The following is a 20,712-nucleotide window of genomic DNA, read 5'->3' as shown; positions in this document are numbered from 1 at the left end:
TGAACCATTGGATCAACCAACGGTCCTTAAAACCTAGCCCTTGGATTAAAATTATAGCCGTTGGGATGATGATGTTGGCCGACACACAGCTGATAGCGGGGCCCACCCCTGTAGGGAAAGCCTTGCAAGCCAACCGCGTGGGGCGTGTTGGAGCGTGGGCGGGCCAAGACTAGCCCAAGTGCCAGCGAGTCCACTCGCATGGGGGGTATTTGGCCCAACTTTGACATTTGGCTTTTAGCCCAATGTTTTAGCATAGGTTGGGTGGTGTTTGGGGGGGAATAAATGGGGAAATTTGGCTTTTAAACCACCATTGGAGTTGGTCTTAAAGGAGGGATTCCCATTTTTTATAAATAAGAATTAATTGTGAGGCCTATATATCGAATTTTAACGATACGAATCGTCTATTTTTCAAGTTGAATCTCATAAATCATGCTTATAAAATATTAGCCAAAGTCGGAAATATTTGAGGCATCAAATTGAGTTCAAATAAATTAACAAACATTTGTTATAAGAAAAACATTGAAATTTCATCGTAATTAAATAGACAAATGATTTCAAATTGAATTAATTTTTTGCAAAAATAATCTATAAATTGAGACTTACAAAATAAATAATTTGAATAGTTGAAGTTCGATGTGAAAAAGATTCCACAACTAATCTTTTTTTTTTTTAATATAATGGGAATCACCCCAAGAAAAAGTAAACTTGACAAAGGTTTAGGAAGAAGTGTAGTAGGTAGAAAAGCAGAGAGGAGAGAGAGGAATATATTCAGAGAAAAAGAGAGAGGTGAGGCTTTGTCCACCACCATGACTGAACAAGCGGGTTCGCTTCCAAACTTCCAGAGGTAACAAATTCTTACCTCTCATTCTCCTATACGTTTCTCACCACCCACTTCTGCGTTTTCTGCTTTGTTGTTCATTGCTTTTTTCTGGGTGTTAAATCTGCAACTGCAAATACAGCTTTGCTTATATTGTTCATGTGAATCTGTGATCTGGGGTTTGAATCTAACGGCGGAAAATCATTTGTGTTAGTTTCCCTTTGTGGTTTTTACAGTTTGCTTCACTCTTGGCATACCTTCAGATTATGTAGTAGCAAATTAGAGTTCGGATGTGTTTTTAAAATAACTGAAAGCATTTTTGATAAAAATATTTTTAGAACAAATCCTTAATAAAAATGCAAGTAAATTTGAAAAAAACATTTAAATACTTGATGAAAGAAGCACGTAACCGGTGCTTTTTGCACTTTGCTTTTCAAACTAAAAAATATTTTCTCTAAAAGAACTTAATCATTTTAAAAACATATCCAAACGATTTATACACCCGGGTTTTTGCCGTTAGATCTTGGTCATCGGATACCCGACTAAAGATTTAACGACCGAACATTCTGGTGTATATCATATACTTGAAAATTCCCTGAAAATGATCAAGGTTTCTTGGTCAACTGAAATCTCGAAATTTTTATTCATCTGAATCTGAAACCTGTTGCTAAATTTTTTGAACATAGCATTCTCATATTGTCACAAATTCACAATACTAAAATTTTATCTTAATTTCGTGTGAGAAATAAATAAAATATGTACAATTTTAAGGCCATGTTATGTGGATAGGTTTCCCTAATGGATGCTCAGTTCTTTCCCTTCTCCTCAGGTTAGTAGGGAAAGTGGCACTGGTGACCGGCGGAGCCACTGGCATTGGAGAAAGCATTGTGCGCCTGTTCCACAAACATGGCGCAAAAGTTTGTCTAGTTGATGTGCAGGACAACCTCGGCTTACAAGTGTGCGAATCCCTCAACGGAGATCCAAACATTTGTTATCTCCATTGCGATGTCACAGTAGAGGATGATGTTAGCCGTGCGGTTGATTTCACTGTCGATAAATATGGCATGCTGGATATCATGGTCAACAACGCTGGGGTGTCAGGTTCGCCTTGTCCAGACATCCGCAATGCAGACTTATCTGAGTTTCAGAAAGTGTTAGATATTAACGTGAAGGGAGTGTTCCTCGGAATGAAGCACGCAGCTAGGGCAATGATCCCGCAGAAAAAGGGCAGCATAGTTTCTCTTTCCAGTGTTTCAAGTGCTCTAGGAGGCATTGGACCACATGCATACACAGGGTCCAAGCATGCTGTGTTGGGGCTGACCAAGAGCGTTGCAGCTGAGCTTGGGAATCATGGGATACGCGTTAACTGCGTTTCTCCTTATGCAGTTGCGACGAATTTGGCTTTGGCTCACCTGCCCGAGGATGAGAGAACCGAAGATGCCTGGACAGGTTTCCGATCTTTTATATCGAAAAATGCCAACTTGCACGGAGTGGAACTGACAGTTGATGATGTAGCTAATGCTGTGCTCTTTTTGGCAAGTGACGAGTCCAAGTATATAAGCGGGGATAATCTCATGATCGACGGGGGCTTCACTTGTGTGAATCACTCACTGAGAGTCTTTAGATGATGAGTAGAGTTAAATGGGTTGATCCTTTATTTCCTCTGGCATTTTGGAGCGTTTGTCGTGGAAAATGATTTCCGCACTTCCGTTTCCTCCTGATGCATTTATCTGTTTCATAGAAGTCCAACTTCAGATAATGAAATGCCGAATATGTTTCCATCTCTCTTTACAGTTAACTGTCTACCAGGCTTCTTACAAGTATTTTTTCACATTTCCAAGTTGACCGTTTCGTGTGCATATTGCTGGATTGTTGCATTCATTTCCATCATAAGTTATATAGAATCTGCCAGGCCATGGAAATGTCAAAGCGTATGAAGAACTCACCTTCGGAGAACACTGGCCTCCGGAATCATTTTGAAGCTTTCATTCAAAACAAATCCGAGCAATAAGAAAACACCTTCACCGTAAATATGACTCCAGAGCCTTCAAAACAAATAGGGTAAACAGTGCAAACAAGACGGTTCGGATACGATAAATATTGAGCATAACGAGATCCGATTGGCCAGCACTCCCCCTCTTTTATCTCCTTTTTTTTTCCATCATAGCCACACGTGTCACAACCTCATTACTCCAACAAAATTTGGAGCCTTCTAGATGATGGTCAAACCAATTCGCCCTTATCTTTGCTTGTCTATAACTTCTTCGTTATAACTTCAAATTACGTTCTGTTTACATCCGTGCATTCGTAAGGACGAGTACTATAAGAATACACTAAGGAAACGGATCTTACGTGACACAACAAGACGGTCAACAAAAATCAACGCATTTGCCTTGAAGGGCATTTTCATAAATTCATATTTTAAAATTATAAAAACTGTGATAATTGGGGACGGGTCGTTACATAATGCTTCACCAGATTTGTGGCGTTGTGCTTTCTACTAACATGAGAGATTTTTATGCTGATAACGTGTTATAAAATCAGCGGTGTGTGTGCAATGGAATAAATGAAACAAGACACAAAATTTACGAGGATCCTCTACAATCAGTGTGACTGGAGTACATCCTTATGGTAGCAGTGGTGCTTTCATTCATTATATGAAATGATAAGAGTACAAAGATAACTTTCTCTATTCTCTCATATCTTCTTGCTTTCTTTGATGTTGTTGATGTTGTATTTCTTCTTACACTTTGGCCTTCCTTATATAGGCAAATGAATAGACAAGACGCTAAATCAAGATCTACCACACTCATGCTTTTGTGTCATCCCCATGAGCTTTTGTGTCATCTACATGAGCTTTGGCATTTTCATCATGTGCTTTGACTTGACATCTTCATCATGTGCTTTGACTTGACATCTTCATCATGTGCTTCTTTGTTTGAGTGTTAGACAAAGTTTAGAGGGATGAGTTGTAGAACTTCTATATGAGATGTAGATGAGTTGTAGATAGGATGAGTGGCCATCCACATTGAATGGCTATGAATTACAACAAGTGGATGGATTAGGAGTTTTATGAGTTTCTAAATCATACGTAAAGACTTGAAAATACAATAAGCGGAATCTAAATAGTTAACCCATGAAAAAGTAAACATGACAAAAGTTGAAGGGGCTACTTCTTGAGGAAAAAGTGTGTTAGACTGTTGAGTAGAAAAACAGAGAGAGAAAGAAAGTCGAAACACATCAGAGGAAGAAAATAAGAGTGGTGAGGTTTTGTCCACCACCACCATGACTGAACAAGTGGGTTCGCTTCCGAGCTTCCAGAGGTAACAAACTCTTACCTCTCTTTGTCATATACGTTTCTCTCCACCTATTTCTGTGTTTTCTGGTTTGTATATAGCTTTGCTTTTATTGTTCATGTGAATCTGTGATCTGGGTTTTGAATCTAACGGCAGAAAATCATTCGTGTTAAATTTCCTGTGTGGTTTTTACAGTTCGTTTTACTCTTTTGGTAATACCTTCAGATTGTACAGTAGTAAGTTGTGTTGGTTATTTCAGTTAAATTAGTGGGTTTTATTTTCTGGGTTTGCAGATTGTGTTAATGTTGAAGTTGAACTAATCTGGGATTTTTAAATGTCGTTTGTAACTTTTCAGCCAGTTTCTGTGAGTTTCATGAACCCTTTTTGTTTTTTCTTTTCCTTTTAATTTGCAATTTTTCTTTTTCCTTTCCCACCATGATAAAAGACACAACAACAACAACAACAACAACAAAGCTTTTTCCCACTAAGTGGGGTCGGCTATATGAATCCTAGAACGCCATTGCGCTCGGTTTTGTGTCATGCCCTCCGTTAGATCCAAGTACTCTAAGTCTTTTCTTAGAGTCTCTTCCAAAGTTTTCCTAGGTCTTCCTCTACCCCTTCGGCCCTGAACCTCTGTCCCGTAGTCACATCTTCGAACCGGAGCGTCAGTCGGCCTTCTTTGCACATGTCCAAATCACCAGAGCCGATTTTCTCTCATCTTTCCTACAATTTCGGCTACTCCTACTTTACCTCGGATATCCTCATTCCCAATCTTATCCTTTCTCGTGTGCCCACACATCCCACGAAGCATCCTCATCTCCGCTACACCCATTTTGTGTACGTGTTGATGCTTCACCACCCAACATTCTCTGCCATACAACATCGCTGGCCTTATTGCCGTCCTATAAAATTTTCCCTTGAGCTTCAGTGGCCTACGACGGTCACACAACACGCCGGATGCACTCTTTCCATCCAGCTCGTATTCTATGGTTGAGATCTCCATCTAATTCTCCGTTCTCTTGCAAGATAGATCCTAGGTAACGAAAACGGTCGCTTTTTGTGATCTTCGCTAGATTGCTCCGGTCATTAGTGTGGATAAGTATATAAATGGATAGAGATAGGAAAGCAAACACAAGATGTACGTGGTTCACCCAGATTGGCTACGCCCACGGAATAGAAGAGTTCTCATTAATTGTGAAGGGTTTACACAAGTACATAGGTTCAAGCTCTCCTCTAGTGAGTACGAGTGAATGATTTAGTACAAATGACATTAGGAAATATTGTGGGATAATGATCTCGTAATCATGAAACTTCTAAGTATCGGAGTGTGGTGTCGTCTTGACTTGCCTTATCTGTCTCATAGGTAGATGTGGCATCTTCTCTGGAAGTACTCTTCCTCCATCCAGGGGTGGTATCTTTAACTGGTGGAGATGCACAAGGTAATGTATCAATTTCACTTGAAGCTTACTTGTAGTTTCAGGCTTGGTCAAGCGCGATACAAACCATGTAGTAGGAGTCCCCCAAGTCGCCGAGCTAGGGGGTCTGCTGAAAGAGGTGACAGACAAGGTAAGCAATCAGAGCTCCGACTGATTGTTCACCTTCTCCCCATCTTGCAGCAGCATGAAGGATAAAGAGAAGAAAAATGAGAAGAGATGATATGAGATACTTTTGCTTTTGAAGAAGTAACTTTCCACAGGCTTATTCTTGAACTGAGCTGGAGGGTTTTCTGGTTTCCTCCAGAGTATAAGGCCGACTGAAGAATTTGAGGGTCAAAACAAGTCCATCAAATCTAGAGTACGTTCCACCCTGCTGATATGGGATACTTTTGCTTTTGACAGAGTAATGGATGTATCGGCACGTGTGCTGTTACGCTTGTCTCCACATGCTTCCTTGTATCCTTCGCACTTGCCCTATCTGTTCCTCAAGCAGATGCGGAATCTTCCCTGGAAACATAAGATGATGAAGATGAGTACTCGAGAGCAATGCCAGGTAAGTAATCAGGTAAGGGGTTCCAGGCAGTCAGTTCCTGGCTGGAAGCTTGATTCCAAGTACTGACTGATTGCTCTCTTTCTCCTTGTCTTGCAGGTAAAAACAAGACCAAAAGAAAAAACAGGGAAAAAGCATGATATGGGATACTCTTGCTTTTAACCCTGATGATATGAGATATTCTTGCTCTAGTATAGCTTGTTTGCAGAGGTATTATCGGGGAGAAAGAAAGCTGAATATTTCGAAAGGCTTTGTTGGGAGTGCCCTCTCAGATATGATGAAGGGTTGAGCATTTTTGCAAGTCTGCCTGTCCGTTGGGGATGGAGGTCGACATATATAGGAGTCTCCCTAACAACAAGTAGTAATGCTATTCCTTTACCCTGCTTGGTCATAGCACGGTAGTGGGAGCTGCCAGTTTCACATGTTTTAACTCTGTCAGAGCACTTTGAAAAAGTGGTCTGTGGTATCTGGCTCTCGAGATTCGGAGAACGATGCCTCTTCGATTTTTGAGAAAGCAATCATGCTGGGGGTCTGACTCTCGAGATTCGGAGAGCAGTGTCTCTTCGATTTTTGAGGAAGTAATCATGTTGGGAGTCTGGCTCTCGAGATTAGGAAGGCGGTGCCTCTTCGATTTTGGAGCAAGCAATCTTGTTGGGAGTGTTGTCTCGAATGTGAGTAAAGGTTGGACATGTTTGCTAGTCTACCTTGCCACGAAGCACAAAGGTTGACACACAGGGACTTTCCAATTATCCAGCAATGGTACTGTTCCTTTACCCTCTCTTCGATTTTGAGAAAGTAGTCATGTTGGGAGTCTGGCTCTCGAGATTCGGAAGACGGTGCCTCTTCGATTTTGGAGCAAGCAATCTTGTTGGGACTGTTTTCTCGAATGTGAGTAAAGGTTGGGCATGTTTGCTAGTCTACCTTGCCACGAAGCACAGAGGTTGACACACAGGGACTTTCCAATTATCCAGCAGTGGTACTGTTCCTTTACCCTTGTGGGTAATAATATGGTAGCTAGACCTTCAAAATTTATGTGTCTAAACTTTGTTAGTGCTGTTTCTTTGCTATTCTTTTACCTTTCTTGGTCAGAGCGATGTAGTGGGAGCTGCAAGCTTCACGTGCTCAACTTTGGCAGAGAACTTTGGCAAAGTGATCTGTGGTACCCATGAGTTATTGTTGCGTGTGGGAAGTGGGTGATTGAACAGTAAGATTCATGTGCTTTCTACTTCACCAGAAGTCTTCGACAAAATGCCCATAATTTCTGCAAAGCTGAGTGTGCGTGTGACAGGTGCTGACAAGGCTAGAAAAGTAGGTGCCTCTTCGATTTCTGAGATCGGCCCTCGTGGTCTCTGAGCAGCCCAGCTTTTGAGAAAGCGAGCGCCTCTTCGATTGATTCGGAGAACGGTGCCTCACCGATTTTTGAGAAAGCAATCATGCTGGGGGTCTGGCTCTCGAGATTCGGGGAGCAGTGTCTCTTCGATTTTTGAGAAAGTAATCATGTTGGGAGAGTGGCTCTCGAGATTCGGAGGGTGGTGCCTCTTCGATTTTGGAGCAAGCAATCTTGTTGGGAGTGTTTTCTCGAATGTGAGTAAAGGTTGGGCATGTTTGCTAGTCTACCTTGCCACGAAGCACAGAGGTTGACACACAGGGACTTTCCAATTATCCAGCAATGGTACTGTTCCTTTACCCGCTCTTCGATTTTTAAGAAAGTAGTCATGTTAGGAGTCTGGCTCTTTAGATTCGGAGGACGGTGCCTCTTCGATTTTGGAGCAAGCAATCTTATTGGGAGTGTTTTCTCGAATGTGAGTAAAGGTTGGGCATGTTTGCTAGTCTACCTTGCCACGAAGCACAGAGGTTGACATACATGGACTTTCCAATTATCCAGCAGTGGTACTGTTCCTTTACCCTTGTGGGTAATAATATGGTAGTTAGACCTTCAAAATTTATGGGTCTAAACTTTGTTAGTGCTGTTTCTTTGCTATTCTTTTACCCTTCTTGGTCAGAGCGATGTAGTGGGAGCTGCAAGCTTCACGTGCTCAACTTTGGCAGAGAACTTTGGCAAAGTTATCTGTGGTACCCATGAGCTATTGTTGCGTGTGGGAAGTGGGTGATTGAACAGTAAGATTCATGTGTTTTCTACTTCCCCAGAAGTCTTTGACAGAATGCCCATAATTTCCGCAAAGCTGAGTGTGCGTGTGACAGGTGCTGACAAGGCTGGAAAAGTAGGTGCCTCTTCGATTTCTGAGATCGGCCCTCGTGGTCTCTAGGGAGCCCAGCTTTTGAGAAAGCGAGCGCCTCTTCGATTTCTGAGATCGGCCTTCGTGGTCTTTGAGCAGCCCAACTTTTGAGAAAGCAAACGGCTCTTCGATTTTTGAGATCAACCCTCGTGATCTCTAAGCAGCCCAACTTTTGAGAAAGCAAACGCCTCTTCGATTTCTGAGCAGGCGCCTCTTTGATTTCTGAAGCTCCGTCGAGTGCAGATTTTTATAGAGGCTGGCATTAAGTTCCAAAGCACACTTGAATCTCCACCAGTAGAAGCTTCATTCTTGCACTTCTAATATCTTGATTTGTCCGACCTCTTCTCTCTTCAACACCTTTGAAAATGTCTGGCCCCTCCGACCGTCGTTTTGACTTGAACCTTGTTGAAGAGGCAGCCCCGCCTTCTCCAGACAACATATGGCGCCCATCCTTCGTCTCCCCAACTGGTCCTCTTACCGTTGGGGATTCCGTGATGAAGAATGATATGACCGCTGCGGTGGTGGCCAGGAACCTTCTCACTCCCAAAGATAACAGACTACTTTCCAAACGGTCTGATGAGTTAGCTGTTAAGGATTCGCTGGCTCTCAGTGTTCAGTGTGCAGGTTCTGTGTCTAATATGGCCCAACGCCTATTTGCTCGAATCCGCCAAGTTGAATCATTGGCGGCTGAAGTGATGAGTCTCAAACAGGAGATTAGAGGGCTCAAGCATGAGAATAAACAGTTGCACCGGCTCGCACATGACTATGCTACAAACATGAAGAGGAAGCTTGACCAGATGAAGGAAACTGATGGTCAGGTTTTACTTGATCATCAGAGATTTGTGGGTTTGTTCCAAAGGCATTTATTGCCTTCGTCTTCTGGGGCTGTACCGCGTAATGAAGCTCCAAATGATCAACCTCTGATGCCTCCTCCTCCTAGGGTTCTGTCCAGTACTGAGGCTCCAAATGATCCCCCTCCGGTGCCTTCTCTTTCTGGGGCTCTACCGACTGCTGAGACTTCTCCTAAGCAACCTTTGTGAAGGCTCCCTCTTGTGTGTTTATTTTGACTCATGTATATGTACATATTTGTAGCTTATCGGGGATATCAATAAATAAGCTTTCCTTCATTTCAACGTATTGTGTTAAATACACCAAAGCCTTCTTCGCTAAGTTCTTTGAATTTTCTTTTGTTGAAGCTTGTATGTTGAAGCTTTCTGAGTGGAGCATGTAGGTTGGGGTAGTGTTCCCTTAATTTCCCGAGTGAGGAAAACTTCTTGGTTGGAGACTTGGAAAATCCAAGTCACTGAGTGGGATCGGCTATATGAATCTTAGAACGCCATTGTGCTCGATCCTGTGTCATGTCCTTCGTTAGATCCAAGTACTCTAAGTCTTTTCTTAGAGTCTCTTCCAAAGTTTTCCTAGGTCTTCCTCTACCCCTTCGGCCCTGAACCTCTGTCCCATAGTCGCATCTTCTAATCGGAGCGTCAGTAGGCCTTCTTTGCACATGTCCAAACCACCGTAACCGATTTTCTCTCATCTTTCCTTCAATTTCGGCTACTCCTACTTTACCCCGGATATCCTCATTCCTAATCTTATCCTTTCTCGTGTGCCCACACATCCAACGAAGCATCCTCATCTCCGCTACACCCATTTTGTGTACGTGTTGATGTTTCACCGCCCAACATTCTGTGCCATACAGCATCGCCGGCCTTATTGCCGTCCTATAAAATTTTCCCTTGAGCTTCAGTGGCATACGGCGGTCACACAACACGCCGGATGCACTCTTCCACTTCATCCATCCAGCTTGTATTCTATGGTTGAGATCTCCATCTAATTCTCCGTTCTTTTGCAAGATAGATCCTAGGTAACGAAAACGGTCGCTCTTTGGTATTTCTTGATCTCCGATCCTCACCCCTAACTCGTTTTGGCCTCCATTTGCACTGAACTTGCACTCCATATATTCTGTCTTTGATCGGCTTAGGCGAAGACCTTTAGATTCCAACACTTCTCTCCAAAGGTTAAGCTTTGCATTTACCCCTTCCTGAGTTTCATCTATCAACACTATATCGTCTGCGAAAAGCATACACCAAGGAATATCATCTTGAATATGTCCTGTTAACTCATCCATTACCAACGCAAAAAGGTAAGGACTTAAGGATGAGCCTTGATGTAATCCTACAGTTATGGGAAAGCTTTCGGTTTGTCCTTCATGAGTTCTTACGGCAGTCTTTGCTCCTTCATACATATCCTTTATAGCTTGGATATATGCTACTCGTACTCCTTTCTTCTCTAAAATCCTCCAAAGAATGTCTCTTGGGACCCTATCATACGCTTTTTCCAAATCTATAAAGACCATGTGTAAATCCTTTTTCCCATCTCTATATCTTTCCATCAATCTTCGTAAGAGATAGATTGCCTCCATGGTTGAGCGCCCTGGCATGAACCCGAATTGGTTGTCCGAAACCCGTGTCTCTTGCCTCAATCTATGCTCAATGACTCTCTCCCAGAGCTTCATTGTATGACTCATTAGCTTAATACCCCTATAGTTCATGCAATTTTGTACGTCGCCCTTATTCTTGTAGATAGGCACCAAAGTGCTCGTTCGCCACTCATTTGGCATCTTCTTCGTTTTCAAAATCCTATTGAAAAGGTCAGTGAGCCATGTTATACCTGTCTCTCCCAAAACTTTCCACACTTCGATTGGTATATCGTCTGGGCCTATTGCTTTTCTATGCTTCATCTTCTTCAAAGCTACAACCACTTCTTCCTTCCGGATTCGACGATAAAAGGAGTAGTTTCTACACTCTTCTGAGTTACTCAACTCCCCTAAAGAAGCACTCCTTTCATGTCCTTCATTGAAAAGATTATGAAAATAACCTCTCCATCTGTCTTTAACCGCGTTCTCTGTAGCAAGAACCTTTCCATCCTCATCCTTGATGCACCTCACTTGGTTTAGGTCCCTTGTCTTCTTTTCCCTTGCTCTAGCTAGTTTATAGATATCCAACTCTCCTTCTTTGGTATCTAGTCGTTTATACATATCGTCGTAAGCCGCTAACTTAGCTTCTCTGACAGCTTTCTTCGCCTCTTGCTTCGTTTTTCTATACCTTTCACCATTTTCATCGGTCCTCTCCTTGTATAAGGCTTTACAACATTCCTTCTTAGCCTTCACCTTTGTTTGTACCTCCTCATTCCACCACCAAGATTCCTTTTGGTGTGGGGCAAAGCCCTTGGACTCTCGTAATACCTCTTTTGCTACTTTTCGGATACAACTAGCCATGGAATCCCACATTTGGCTAGCTTCCCCCTCTCTATCCCACACACATTGGGTGATTACCTTCTCTTTGAAAATGGCTTGTTTTTCTTCTTTTAGATTCCACCATCTAGTTCTTGGGCACTTCCAAGTCTTGTTCTTTTGTCTTACTCTTTTGATATGTACATCCATCACCAACAAGCGATGTTGATTAGCCACGCTCTCTCCTGGTATAACTTTGCAATCCTTACAAGTTATACGATCCCCTTTCCTCATTAGAAGAAAATCTATTTGTGTTTTTGACGACCCACTCTTGTAGGTGATCACATGTTCTTCTCTCTTCTTAAAGAAGGTGTTGGCTAAGAAGAGATCATATGCCATTGCAAAATCCAAGATAGCTTCCCCATCCTCGTTTCTCTCCCCAAAACCATGGCCACCATGAAAACCTCCATAGTTGCCTGTCTCCCTGCCCACGTGTCCATTTAAATCTCCTCCTATAAATAACTTCTCCGTCTGAGCAATTCCTTGCACCAAGTCTCCAAGATCTTCCCAAAATTTCTCCTTCGAACTCGTATCCAACCCTACTTGAGGTGCGTACGCACTAATCACATTGATAAGTTCTTGTCCTATTACAATCTTAATTGCCATGATTCTATCTCCTACCCTCTTGATATCTACAACATCTTGTACCAAGGTCTTGTCCACGATGATGCCAACACCGTTTCTCGTTCTATTTGTGCCCGAATACCAAAGTTTAAACCCTGAGTTTTCTAGATCCTTTGCCTTACTACCAACCCACTTAGTTTCTTGTAGGCACATAATATTTATCCTTCTCCTCACCATAACTTCCACTACTTCCATAGATTTTCCCGTTAAGGTTCCTATATTCCACGTTCCTAAACGCATTTTGCTCTCTTGAACTCTACCCTTCTGTCCTAGCTTCTTCACCCTCCCCCGTCTAATAGGATCAAAGTACTTCTTTTGTGTGTCCCGGGTAAAGTTGATAGGAGCATATGCTCCCAAACAACTTTGAGTGGAGTCGTTCGAAAAGAAGTTTCTATGGCCCCCTTGCTCATTTAACACTGCATCCGGGTGCCGATGGAGATACAGCGACCCTTGCTCACTTATCACTGTGCTCGGGCCACACAGCGCGCCACTTAAGACAAATGAGAAATTTATACCATGTATCCTATGCACCCAGATTTTTGGCCGTTACATCTTGGTCATTCGATACTTGACTAAAGATTTAACGACAGAACATTCTGGTGTATATCACATACTTGAAAATCCCCTTAAGATGATCAAGGTTTTGTGGTCAACTGAAATCTCGAAATTTTTATTCATCTGAATCTGAAACCAGTTGCTAAATTTTTTGAACATGGCTTTCTCATATTGCCACAAATTCACAATACTAAAATTTTATTTTAATTTCGTGTGAGAAATAAATAAAATATGTACAATTTTTGGGTCACGTTATGTGTTTATGGTTTCCCTCATGGATGTTCAGTTCCTTCCCTTCTCCTCAGGTTAGTAGGGAAAGTGGCATTGGTGACCGGCGGAGCCACTGGCATTGGAGAAAGCATTGTGCGCCTGTTCCACAAACATGGCGCAAAAGTTTGTTTAGTTGATGTGCAGGACAACCTCGGCTTACAAGTGTGCGAATCCCTCAACGGAGATCCAAACATTTGTTATCTCCATTGTGATGTCACGGTAGAGGATGATGTTAGCCGCGCAGTTGATTTCACTGTCGATAAGTATGGCACGCTGGATATCATAGTCAACAACGCTGGGGTGTCAGGTTCGCCTTGTCCAGACATCCGCAATGCAGGCCTATCTGAGTTTCAGAAAGTGTTTGATATTAACGTGAAGGGAGTGTTCCTCGGAATGAAGCACGCAGCTAGGGCAATGATCCCGCAGAAAAAGGGCAGCATAGTTTCTCTTTCCAGTGTTTCAAGTGTTCTAGGAGGCATTGGACCACATGCATACACAGGGTCCAAGCATGCTGTAGTGGGGCTGACCAAGAACGTTGCAGCTGAGCTTGGGAATCACGGGATACGCGTTAACTGCGTTTCTCCTTATGCAGTTGCGACGAATTTGGCTTTGGCTCACCTGCACGAGGATGCGAGAACCGAAGATGCCTGGACAGGTTTCCGATCTTTTATATCGAAAAATGCCAACTTGCAAGGAGTGGAACTGACAGTTGATGGTGTAGCTACTGCTGTCCTCTTTTTGGCAAGTGACGAGTCCAAGTATATAAGCGGGGATAATCTCATGATCGACGGGGGCTTCACTTGTGTGAATCACTCACTGAGAGTCTTTAGATGATGAGTAGAGTTAAATGGGTTGATCCTTTATTTCCTCTGGCATCTTTGGAGCGTTTGTCGTGGAAAATGATTTCCGCACTTCCGTTTCCTCCTGATGCATTTATCTGTTTCATAGAAGTCCAACTTCAGATAATGAAATGCCGAATATGTTTCCATCTCTCTTTACAGTTAACTGTCTACCTGGCTTCTTACAAGTATTTTTTCACATTTCCAAGTTGACCATTTCGTGTGCATATTGCTGGATTGTTGCATTCATTTCCATCATAAGTTATATGGAATCTGCCAGGCCATGGAAATGTCAAAGCGTATGAAGAACTCACCTTCGGAGAACACTGGCTTCCGGAATCATTTTGAAGCTTTCATTCAAAACAAATCCGAACAATAAGAAAACACCTTCACCGTAACTGCAGAGCCTTCAAAACAAATAGGGTAAACAGTGCGAACAAGACGGTTTGAATACTAGAAATATTGAGCATAACGAGATCCTATAGGGTAAACAGTGCAAACAAGACAGTTTGGATACGAGAAATATTGAGCAGAACGAGATCCTAATGGTCTTGCAAAGTAGGCTAACACAAGGGAGTCACAATGCAGAATGGTATGAACCACCCAACCATTGTCACTGTAAACAAGACTAGCTATTTGTGGATAACAAGTATTAGCAGAGCAGAACAAGGACAGAGACACAGGCAAGCACCGATACCTTACACGCTTAAAATTTGAAACATCAGACAAAAGCTTTTTCATTCCTTCATATCTATAAATTCATTCCTTCATATCTATAAATAGATTAAATTGAAACCGAATAGAAGTAACATATCTACCGAAGGCAATTCCAAGATGAACAAAGTCAAGGACCATCAATCCTATAGTTGAAGGCGCCACAGCCAGAGAGCAGAGCAGGTCAATCTCAAGTTAGTTTCAAATAAGAGAGTATTCGTATAACGAAATCAGCTAGACAGTGCAAGGGGAAGACGAAAAATGATTTTTCATTTTTCTTCATCCATGACGACCAATTGAATTCATTTCTAGCAAAATACACTGAGCCAAAAGCTAGCTGCTACCAATGACAATGAGCAGCGCTGCATCTACGATACTACATCAACAATATCTAACCTCTTTTGACCTACGAACATCATACATCCTCGACTTTAACTCTCCCTTGATACACACTCAATAATTGAGGTACTTCATCTGTATATCTGGCCACAAACCTCTTCAAGAAGGATTTCTCCACAGGTTTCAACAGAGAATACAAATTCACATTTTGAATTTCCTTTATCAATCCTTTCGAGATCAAAACTTCAACAACCGAACACCTTGGGATTATTCGCTTTTCCAAACTGAGAGCCACAATGATTGGGTATTTGTTAATCGCTCCTGCCGGCCATCCCATTTTGTTCACTAGGAATTCCATTACCTGCATTATTTTTTTCTCCGACTTAGTCATACATTGAGGGAACCGCTTAAACGCAGAGAGAACATCATCCTCCGACCAACCCCACCTCTTATAAGCTTCACAATTACGACTCCATATGGACTTACTATTACTACTACACAAAGCTTTTATTGCAGAGACAGACACTGATTTTTCCATATCAAAGCCCATTTGCTTAACCTCATCCACAACCGTGCCGAAATTCTCAGGATTTCGTGTTAAAGAGCTAGGAAAATGAGCTAACAACAGAGAAATACATGATCGGGGCATACCTAGTTCTCCCAAAATCTCAATATTTGGCGCCACATTCTTCGAGTGGCCTTCTAATAAAATCCGCGTGCCGCCGTTCTTCAAAAAGACAACGAAGTTCTTCTTAGGAAGCAGATTCATAAGGAAATGGCAGGTGGGTTTTATCCGTTTCTGCAAGCTCACACTCAAAACAGCAGGAGAGGAAGCGATAATTTTTGCAAGGTCATATTTTGAAGCTCCAAGAGAAGTGAAAAACTCAAGCTTTGGCAAAAGGGTTTTCTCCGGATTGGTTACGAGAAGTTGTGGGCACAACCTCACAAGCTTGGAGATCTGGGTTGCAGAAAACCCACGGTTTCTGAGAAGGGCCATGACGGAGTCTGCTCTTTCCGGGGATCGCAACTTGACCCGCTTAGATGCTGAAACTGCACCTTCCGGAGACAACCCACATGAGTTTACCAGGTAATTGGCTGCGAAATTGGGTTGGGGTTCTGAGATTTCTGAGGCCAGGAGTCTGCAGAGTATCAGGCTTTGAAGAGAAGAATCAAAATGCGAGGGATTTAGATCCACAAACCCAACAGCATATCTTTTAGTTTTGGGAAATAGGGAATAACCCAATCTGCCGGCCTTCAATTTGAAGAGGCCTACCATGTTAGGTTCCCGGCGATGTCCAATTTCAGGTGGAAAGTCTGAAACCTCGGCGGCTCATCCGTTCAGAGGGTTTTAGCATTTCTACCGGGAGAAAGCCGAGCTTTTCATGGGCTTCGCATTGAGAACTTTGTGACTAAACCGTTACGGGCCTACGGCAGCTTCTGGTGCCAATGATTACGGTCACTATTCTAAAAGCTTCCATTTAGGCGCTCATCGGCTGATTACCGTCCCGATTAATATCTAAGCTTTTGAAAATTAGAAAAAAGCACCTAGACCTGCTGGCGCCCGCCTAAACTGCCTAGGCATCCGCCTAGTGCCTAGGTCGTGACTTACTTCGATAGAAAATAGATAACTTTAATCTTGCATTTTATATTTTTCAATAAATTGTAAGAGACTTGTTGAATACTTAAATGAACACATATTATATGTTTGTTCCCCATGTTTTCATTATGTTTCAATACTTATATGTCATTCTATTTTATAGTTTATGATGAGGTTATATATACTCAAGTATAAGCATATACATTTATACGAAATATAATATATTTACTTAAATTTGTCTAGTCTGCCTAAGCACCCGCCTAATCGCAAGACCCCAGCACGCAGCCCAACTAACGCCTAACGTTTTTTAGAACCTTGGTTACGATAACATTTTGGGTTAATAAAATAAAGATGTGTATATTTTTTTTATATATTCTCATTTTAATGGTATGAGGCGCTATATATTAGTGTATCTGTACCATGTAATTTGATCTCCGCATACTTGTGAGATTGACGTGAACAACAATATAATAATCAAATATTAATGTCATCTTAACAACATTATATTGACGTATTGATACAAAATATCGACACATATCACAGAAATTTCTATTGAGCATCAACGTCGCTACCATGGCATTGATATTAAGTTGCAGTATCATCGCCCGCGTTAATGTCTGGGCAATGCGCAGCCATGCACACGACTTATGTGCGCGTGGGAGAAAAACTGAAGCCAGCACAAGACAAAGAAATTACAATGAAACAGGCTTAAAAGAGGCAGTCTATAGAAACACTTAACAAAACAGGACCGCCCGTCCAGTAAAACTCTCCCGATGTAAAACTTAAATGCACGAGCTACAAGTACTCAGTAAGAACAGATGGACCTCCGATGGAAATTCAAGGTGAAGAGTTCCTCACCCGCCGAACTTACGGACAAAAAGATTTGCATCAAGACATGTTAGCGGTTATATGCGTTCACCAATCCATGTCGACAGTAGCTCACATATTTTAAACCACGGAACAACGTACGCAAGCAAGATTTCAAGACGCCAACAAATCTTCTTCAAACTAATGAACACAAGTAAAAACTGCTGAGTTAATATTTATATGCAGACTACTGAAGTGAAGCACAAGCATTTCAATGGAATAGTTGACGAATATGAGAATCTGCTGTAGAAATCGACAATACATTCTTGAATCAGACTCGTAGCTTTAACATGGATTTATTACATACCTTGCTTCGGAGGAGTGTCACATTTTCTCATGAAGGCAACAACAGATATGAAACAAGCGAAACAGTAATTTCTTTTTCTTTTAATTTTTCCACTCAGTTTCTATCAAAACAACCACAATTACCATGACTAATATGAATTAAAGATATAAAAGAAGAAGAAAGTTTCATCTGGGCAATTTGAGCTTTTTTTGTGACTGTTTTGGGTTTTTTATTACCTTTGAAGAATTGCACCGGTGAATCTGTGGAAGAGATTAAGAGATTATAACTCTTAGTACCAATTTATTGATTGCAAACAAGGCAGGCATAGGGTACCAAGCAATAGAACGAAAAATAAGATCAAGCACTATGTAAGACCTATATAAACAGTAAGAAGAGTAGGCTGCCTTTCCTACAACCAGATCGAAACTTACCAAATACTCTCACCACCCAATCTCCCTGATTACACTCTCGCTCCTCACCATCACTCTAGAAAGGGAAAGAAGCTCTAAATCGCCTTATCTGTCTGGCATAGGAAACTAGGCCATAAATGAGCAACATTTATACCTAGGATGGCTAGCAACCATATCTCAACCTAAATAGCCATTTAATTACTTGCAACAAAATACCACTTTCATTCTATCACCAAACAATTCGGGTGCACTGGGATGGGTACTCGCTGTAAAGAAGACATAACTTCACAGCATGAATAAAATGCTAACAATACAATGATTCCGGAATCAAATTCTCCTTCACATAACTAAGGAGCTTACATAATGTTCTATCATTCACAAGTCAAATGACTCCTAATAACAAATCCCACCAAAGCTGGCATTTTGTGCCCCGGAAGAACCCAATTAACACTCACAACCCACTGCAATTTATTTTTTGATAAAAGGCAAGTGCTAAGAAACAAGCACAAGTGAATCAAAATGACACAATGATACTGATCTGGGCCATGGCCACTAAAAAAAAGGCTAGCTTCTAGAGGGTAGTTAGTAACAGAGTAAACTAAACTACATAGTAAAACGAACCCCATAAGAAGCATGTAAATTTGTGTTTTCTAACAAAAGAAATCATGAAGACAATCCAAATTTAAGAACCAACAATGCACTTCGGAGTGCAGGTCAACCTGAAGCTGGTTTTCAGATAAGAATGTATATAAAACTAAAGCGATTAGTTAGTGGAGTTGAAGACGAACAAATGTTATTTCTCTTTGGCCATGACTGACAACTGAATTGACTTCCATAGAATATCAACAGCATATTAGGTATAAGGAAGGCAATATTGATATGTTAGCTTCTACCAATCGAGAGGCTAAAATTATTACAATCTCACCTCTCCTGACCAACCAATGTCATGCATCCTGGACTTCAACTTTGCCTTGATACACACTCAGTAATGCAGGTACTTCATCTATATATCTGGCCACAAACTTCGCCAAGAAGCATTTCTCCACAGGGCACATTACAGAAAACAAACTCACATTTTCAATTTCCTTTATAAATCCTTTCACCATCAAAACTTTAATAACCGAACACCTTGGGATTATTCGCTTCTCCAAACTGAGAAGCACTATGATTGGGTATTTGTTAATCACTCCTGCCGGCCATTCCATTTTGTTCACTAGAAATTCCATTACCTGCATTATTTTCTTCTCCGACGTAGTCATACATTGTGGGAACCGCTTGAAAGCAGAGAGAACATCATTCTCCGACCAACCCCACCTCTTATAAACTTCAGAATTACGATTCCATATGGATTTACTGTTACTACTGCACAATGCTTTTATTGCTGCAACAGATATAGTTTTTTCCATACGAAATCCCATTTGCTTAACCTCATCCACAACTTTGCCAAAATTCTCAGGCTTCCGTATCAAAGAGCTAGGATAATGAACCAGCAACAGTGAAATACATGATTGGGGCATACCTGATTCTCTCAAAATCTCAATATTTGGCGCCACATTCTTCGAATGGCCTTCCAAGAAAATCCGCGGGCCGCCTCTCTTCAAAAAAACAACGAGCTTCTTCTCAGAAAGCTGTTTCCTAAGGAAATGGCAAGTGGGTTTTATCCGTTCCTGCAAGCTCATACCCAAAACAGCAGGATTGCAAGCGAGAAATTTTGTGAGGTCATCTTTTGAAGCTCCAAGAGAAGTGAAAAACTCAAGCTTTGGCAAAAGGGTTTTCTCCGGTTTGGTTACGAGAAGCTGTGGACACGACCTCACAAGCTTGGAGATCTGGGTTGCAGAGAATCCATGGTTTCTGAGAAGGGCCAAGACCGAGTCTGCTCTTTCCTGGGATCGCAACTTGACCCGCTTAGATGTTGAAATTGCACCCTTTGGAGACAACCCACATGAGTTTATGAGGTAATTGACTGTGAAATTGGGTTGGGTTTCTGAGATTTCTGAGGCTAAGTGTCTGCGGAGTATCAGACGTTGAAGAGTACAGTGTGGGGGTTTTACATCTCCAAGAACAAATCTTTTAGCTTTGGAAAATAGTGAACAACCCAATCTGCCGGCCTTCAGGTTGAAGAGGGCTGCCATGTTAGACGGCGCCGGCACTGATCACTTTCAGGTGGAAAATCCAAAACCTCGGCGGCTCTCTAGTAAGATGTATGTTTTTCATTTCCTGTTTTCTGACCCACTGGACTTTTAAAGCCTTACACTTCAGGCTACACTAAAAGAAAATCAATTATTAATAAGCTGAGAACTTACTAGTCGCCAGTTTTTGGGTGCCTGCTCATCCAAGGCACCTCAAAAGTGGGAGCCAAATGCATCCCTTTGTACTTCTTCTCGTCGTCGCACTTGCGGGACAAAAAAATATATTAGTTGCGTAAAAATGGCAGGATAGGAGGAAAAAAAAAAACTTTATGCGACAAAAATATTCGTCACATAAGAATACTTCGCACGACAACCATAAGTGTTTGTCGCGCAAGAAAAAGCGGGAAAAAAAATTTTCTGCAAAATGTTTGTGCAACGAAAATATTCGTCAGAT

General features: G+C 41.7%; 4 protein-coding genes and 1 long non-coding RNA gene across 8 annotated transcripts in view; 3 read left to right on the top strand and 2 right to left on the bottom strand.

Annotated features, from left to right (window-relative positions):
- The window catches only part of LOC126628506 (uncharacterized), a 41,436-nt gene that overhangs the window by 14,565 nt on the left and 6,159 nt on the right, over positions 1-20,712 (top strand). The window lies entirely within an intron of this gene.
- Positions 646-2,600, top strand: LOC126628499 ((+)-borneol dehydrogenase 2-like). The gene is made up of 2 exons (XM_050298214.1): positions 646-844; positions 1,647-2,600. The coding sequence occupies exons 1-2, from the start codon at positions 678-680 to the stop codon at positions 2,443-2,445; spliced, it is 966 nt and encodes a 321-aa protein (XP_050154171.1). The 5' UTR covers positions 646-677; the 3' UTR covers positions 2,446-2,600.
- LOC126628501 ((+)-borneol dehydrogenase 2-like) lies at positions 3,889-14,067 on the top strand. The gene is made up of 2 exons (XM_050298215.1): positions 3,889-4,140; positions 13,113-14,067. Exons 1-2 carry the CDS (start codon positions 4,103-4,105, stop codon positions 13,909-13,911), a joined length of 837 nt encoding a protein of 278 aa, XP_050154172.1. The 5' UTR covers positions 3,889-4,102; the 3' UTR covers positions 13,912-14,067.
- Positions 13,813-16,443, bottom strand: LOC126628494 (transcription termination factor MTERF15, mitochondrial-like). 2 transcript variants are annotated; one of them, XM_050298195.1, is made up of 2 exons: positions 15,003-16,440; positions 13,813-14,544 (listed from the first exon to the last, which is right to left on the bottom strand). In XM_050298195.1, exon 1 carries the CDS (start codon positions 16,243-16,245, stop codon positions 15,046-15,048), a length of 1,200 nt encoding a protein of 399 aa, XP_050154152.1. In that variant the 5' UTR covers positions 16,246-16,440; the 3' UTR covers positions 13,813-14,544; positions 15,003-15,045. The 2 variants fall into 2 exon arrangements, with proteins under 2 accessions (XP_050154152.1, XP_050154153.1); XM_050298196.1 differs by lacking the exon at positions 13,813-14,544 and having other exon boundaries at positions 15,139-15,330; positions 15,621-16,443.
- On the bottom strand, positions 17,017-20,517 carry LOC126628496 (transcription termination factor MTERF15, mitochondrial-like). 2 transcript variants are annotated; one of them, XM_050298198.1, is made up of 2 exons: positions 19,055-20,516; positions 17,017-17,574 (listed from the first exon to the last, which is right to left on the bottom strand). In XM_050298198.1, the coding sequence occupies exon 1, from the start codon at positions 20,259-20,261 to the stop codon at positions 19,074-19,076; it is 1,188 nt and encodes a 395-aa protein (XP_050154155.1). In that variant the 5' UTR covers positions 20,262-20,516; the 3' UTR covers positions 17,017-17,574; positions 19,055-19,073. The 2 variants fall into 2 exon arrangements, with proteins under 2 accessions (XP_050154155.1, XP_050154156.1); XM_050298199.1 differs by lacking the exon at positions 17,017-17,574 and adding an exon at positions 17,583-17,979 and having other exon boundaries at positions 19,055-20,517.

This window comes from Malus sylvestris, chromosome 7, assembly GCF_916048215.2.
Source record: "Malus sylvestris chromosome 7, drMalSylv7.2, whole genome shotgun sequence".
Lineage (NCBI taxonomy): Eukaryota > Viridiplantae > Streptophyta > Magnoliopsida > Rosales > Rosaceae > Malus > Malus sylvestris.
The sequence above is the reverse complement of the archived record's forward strand: the minus strand, read 5'-3'. Positions and strand labels throughout refer to the sequence as shown.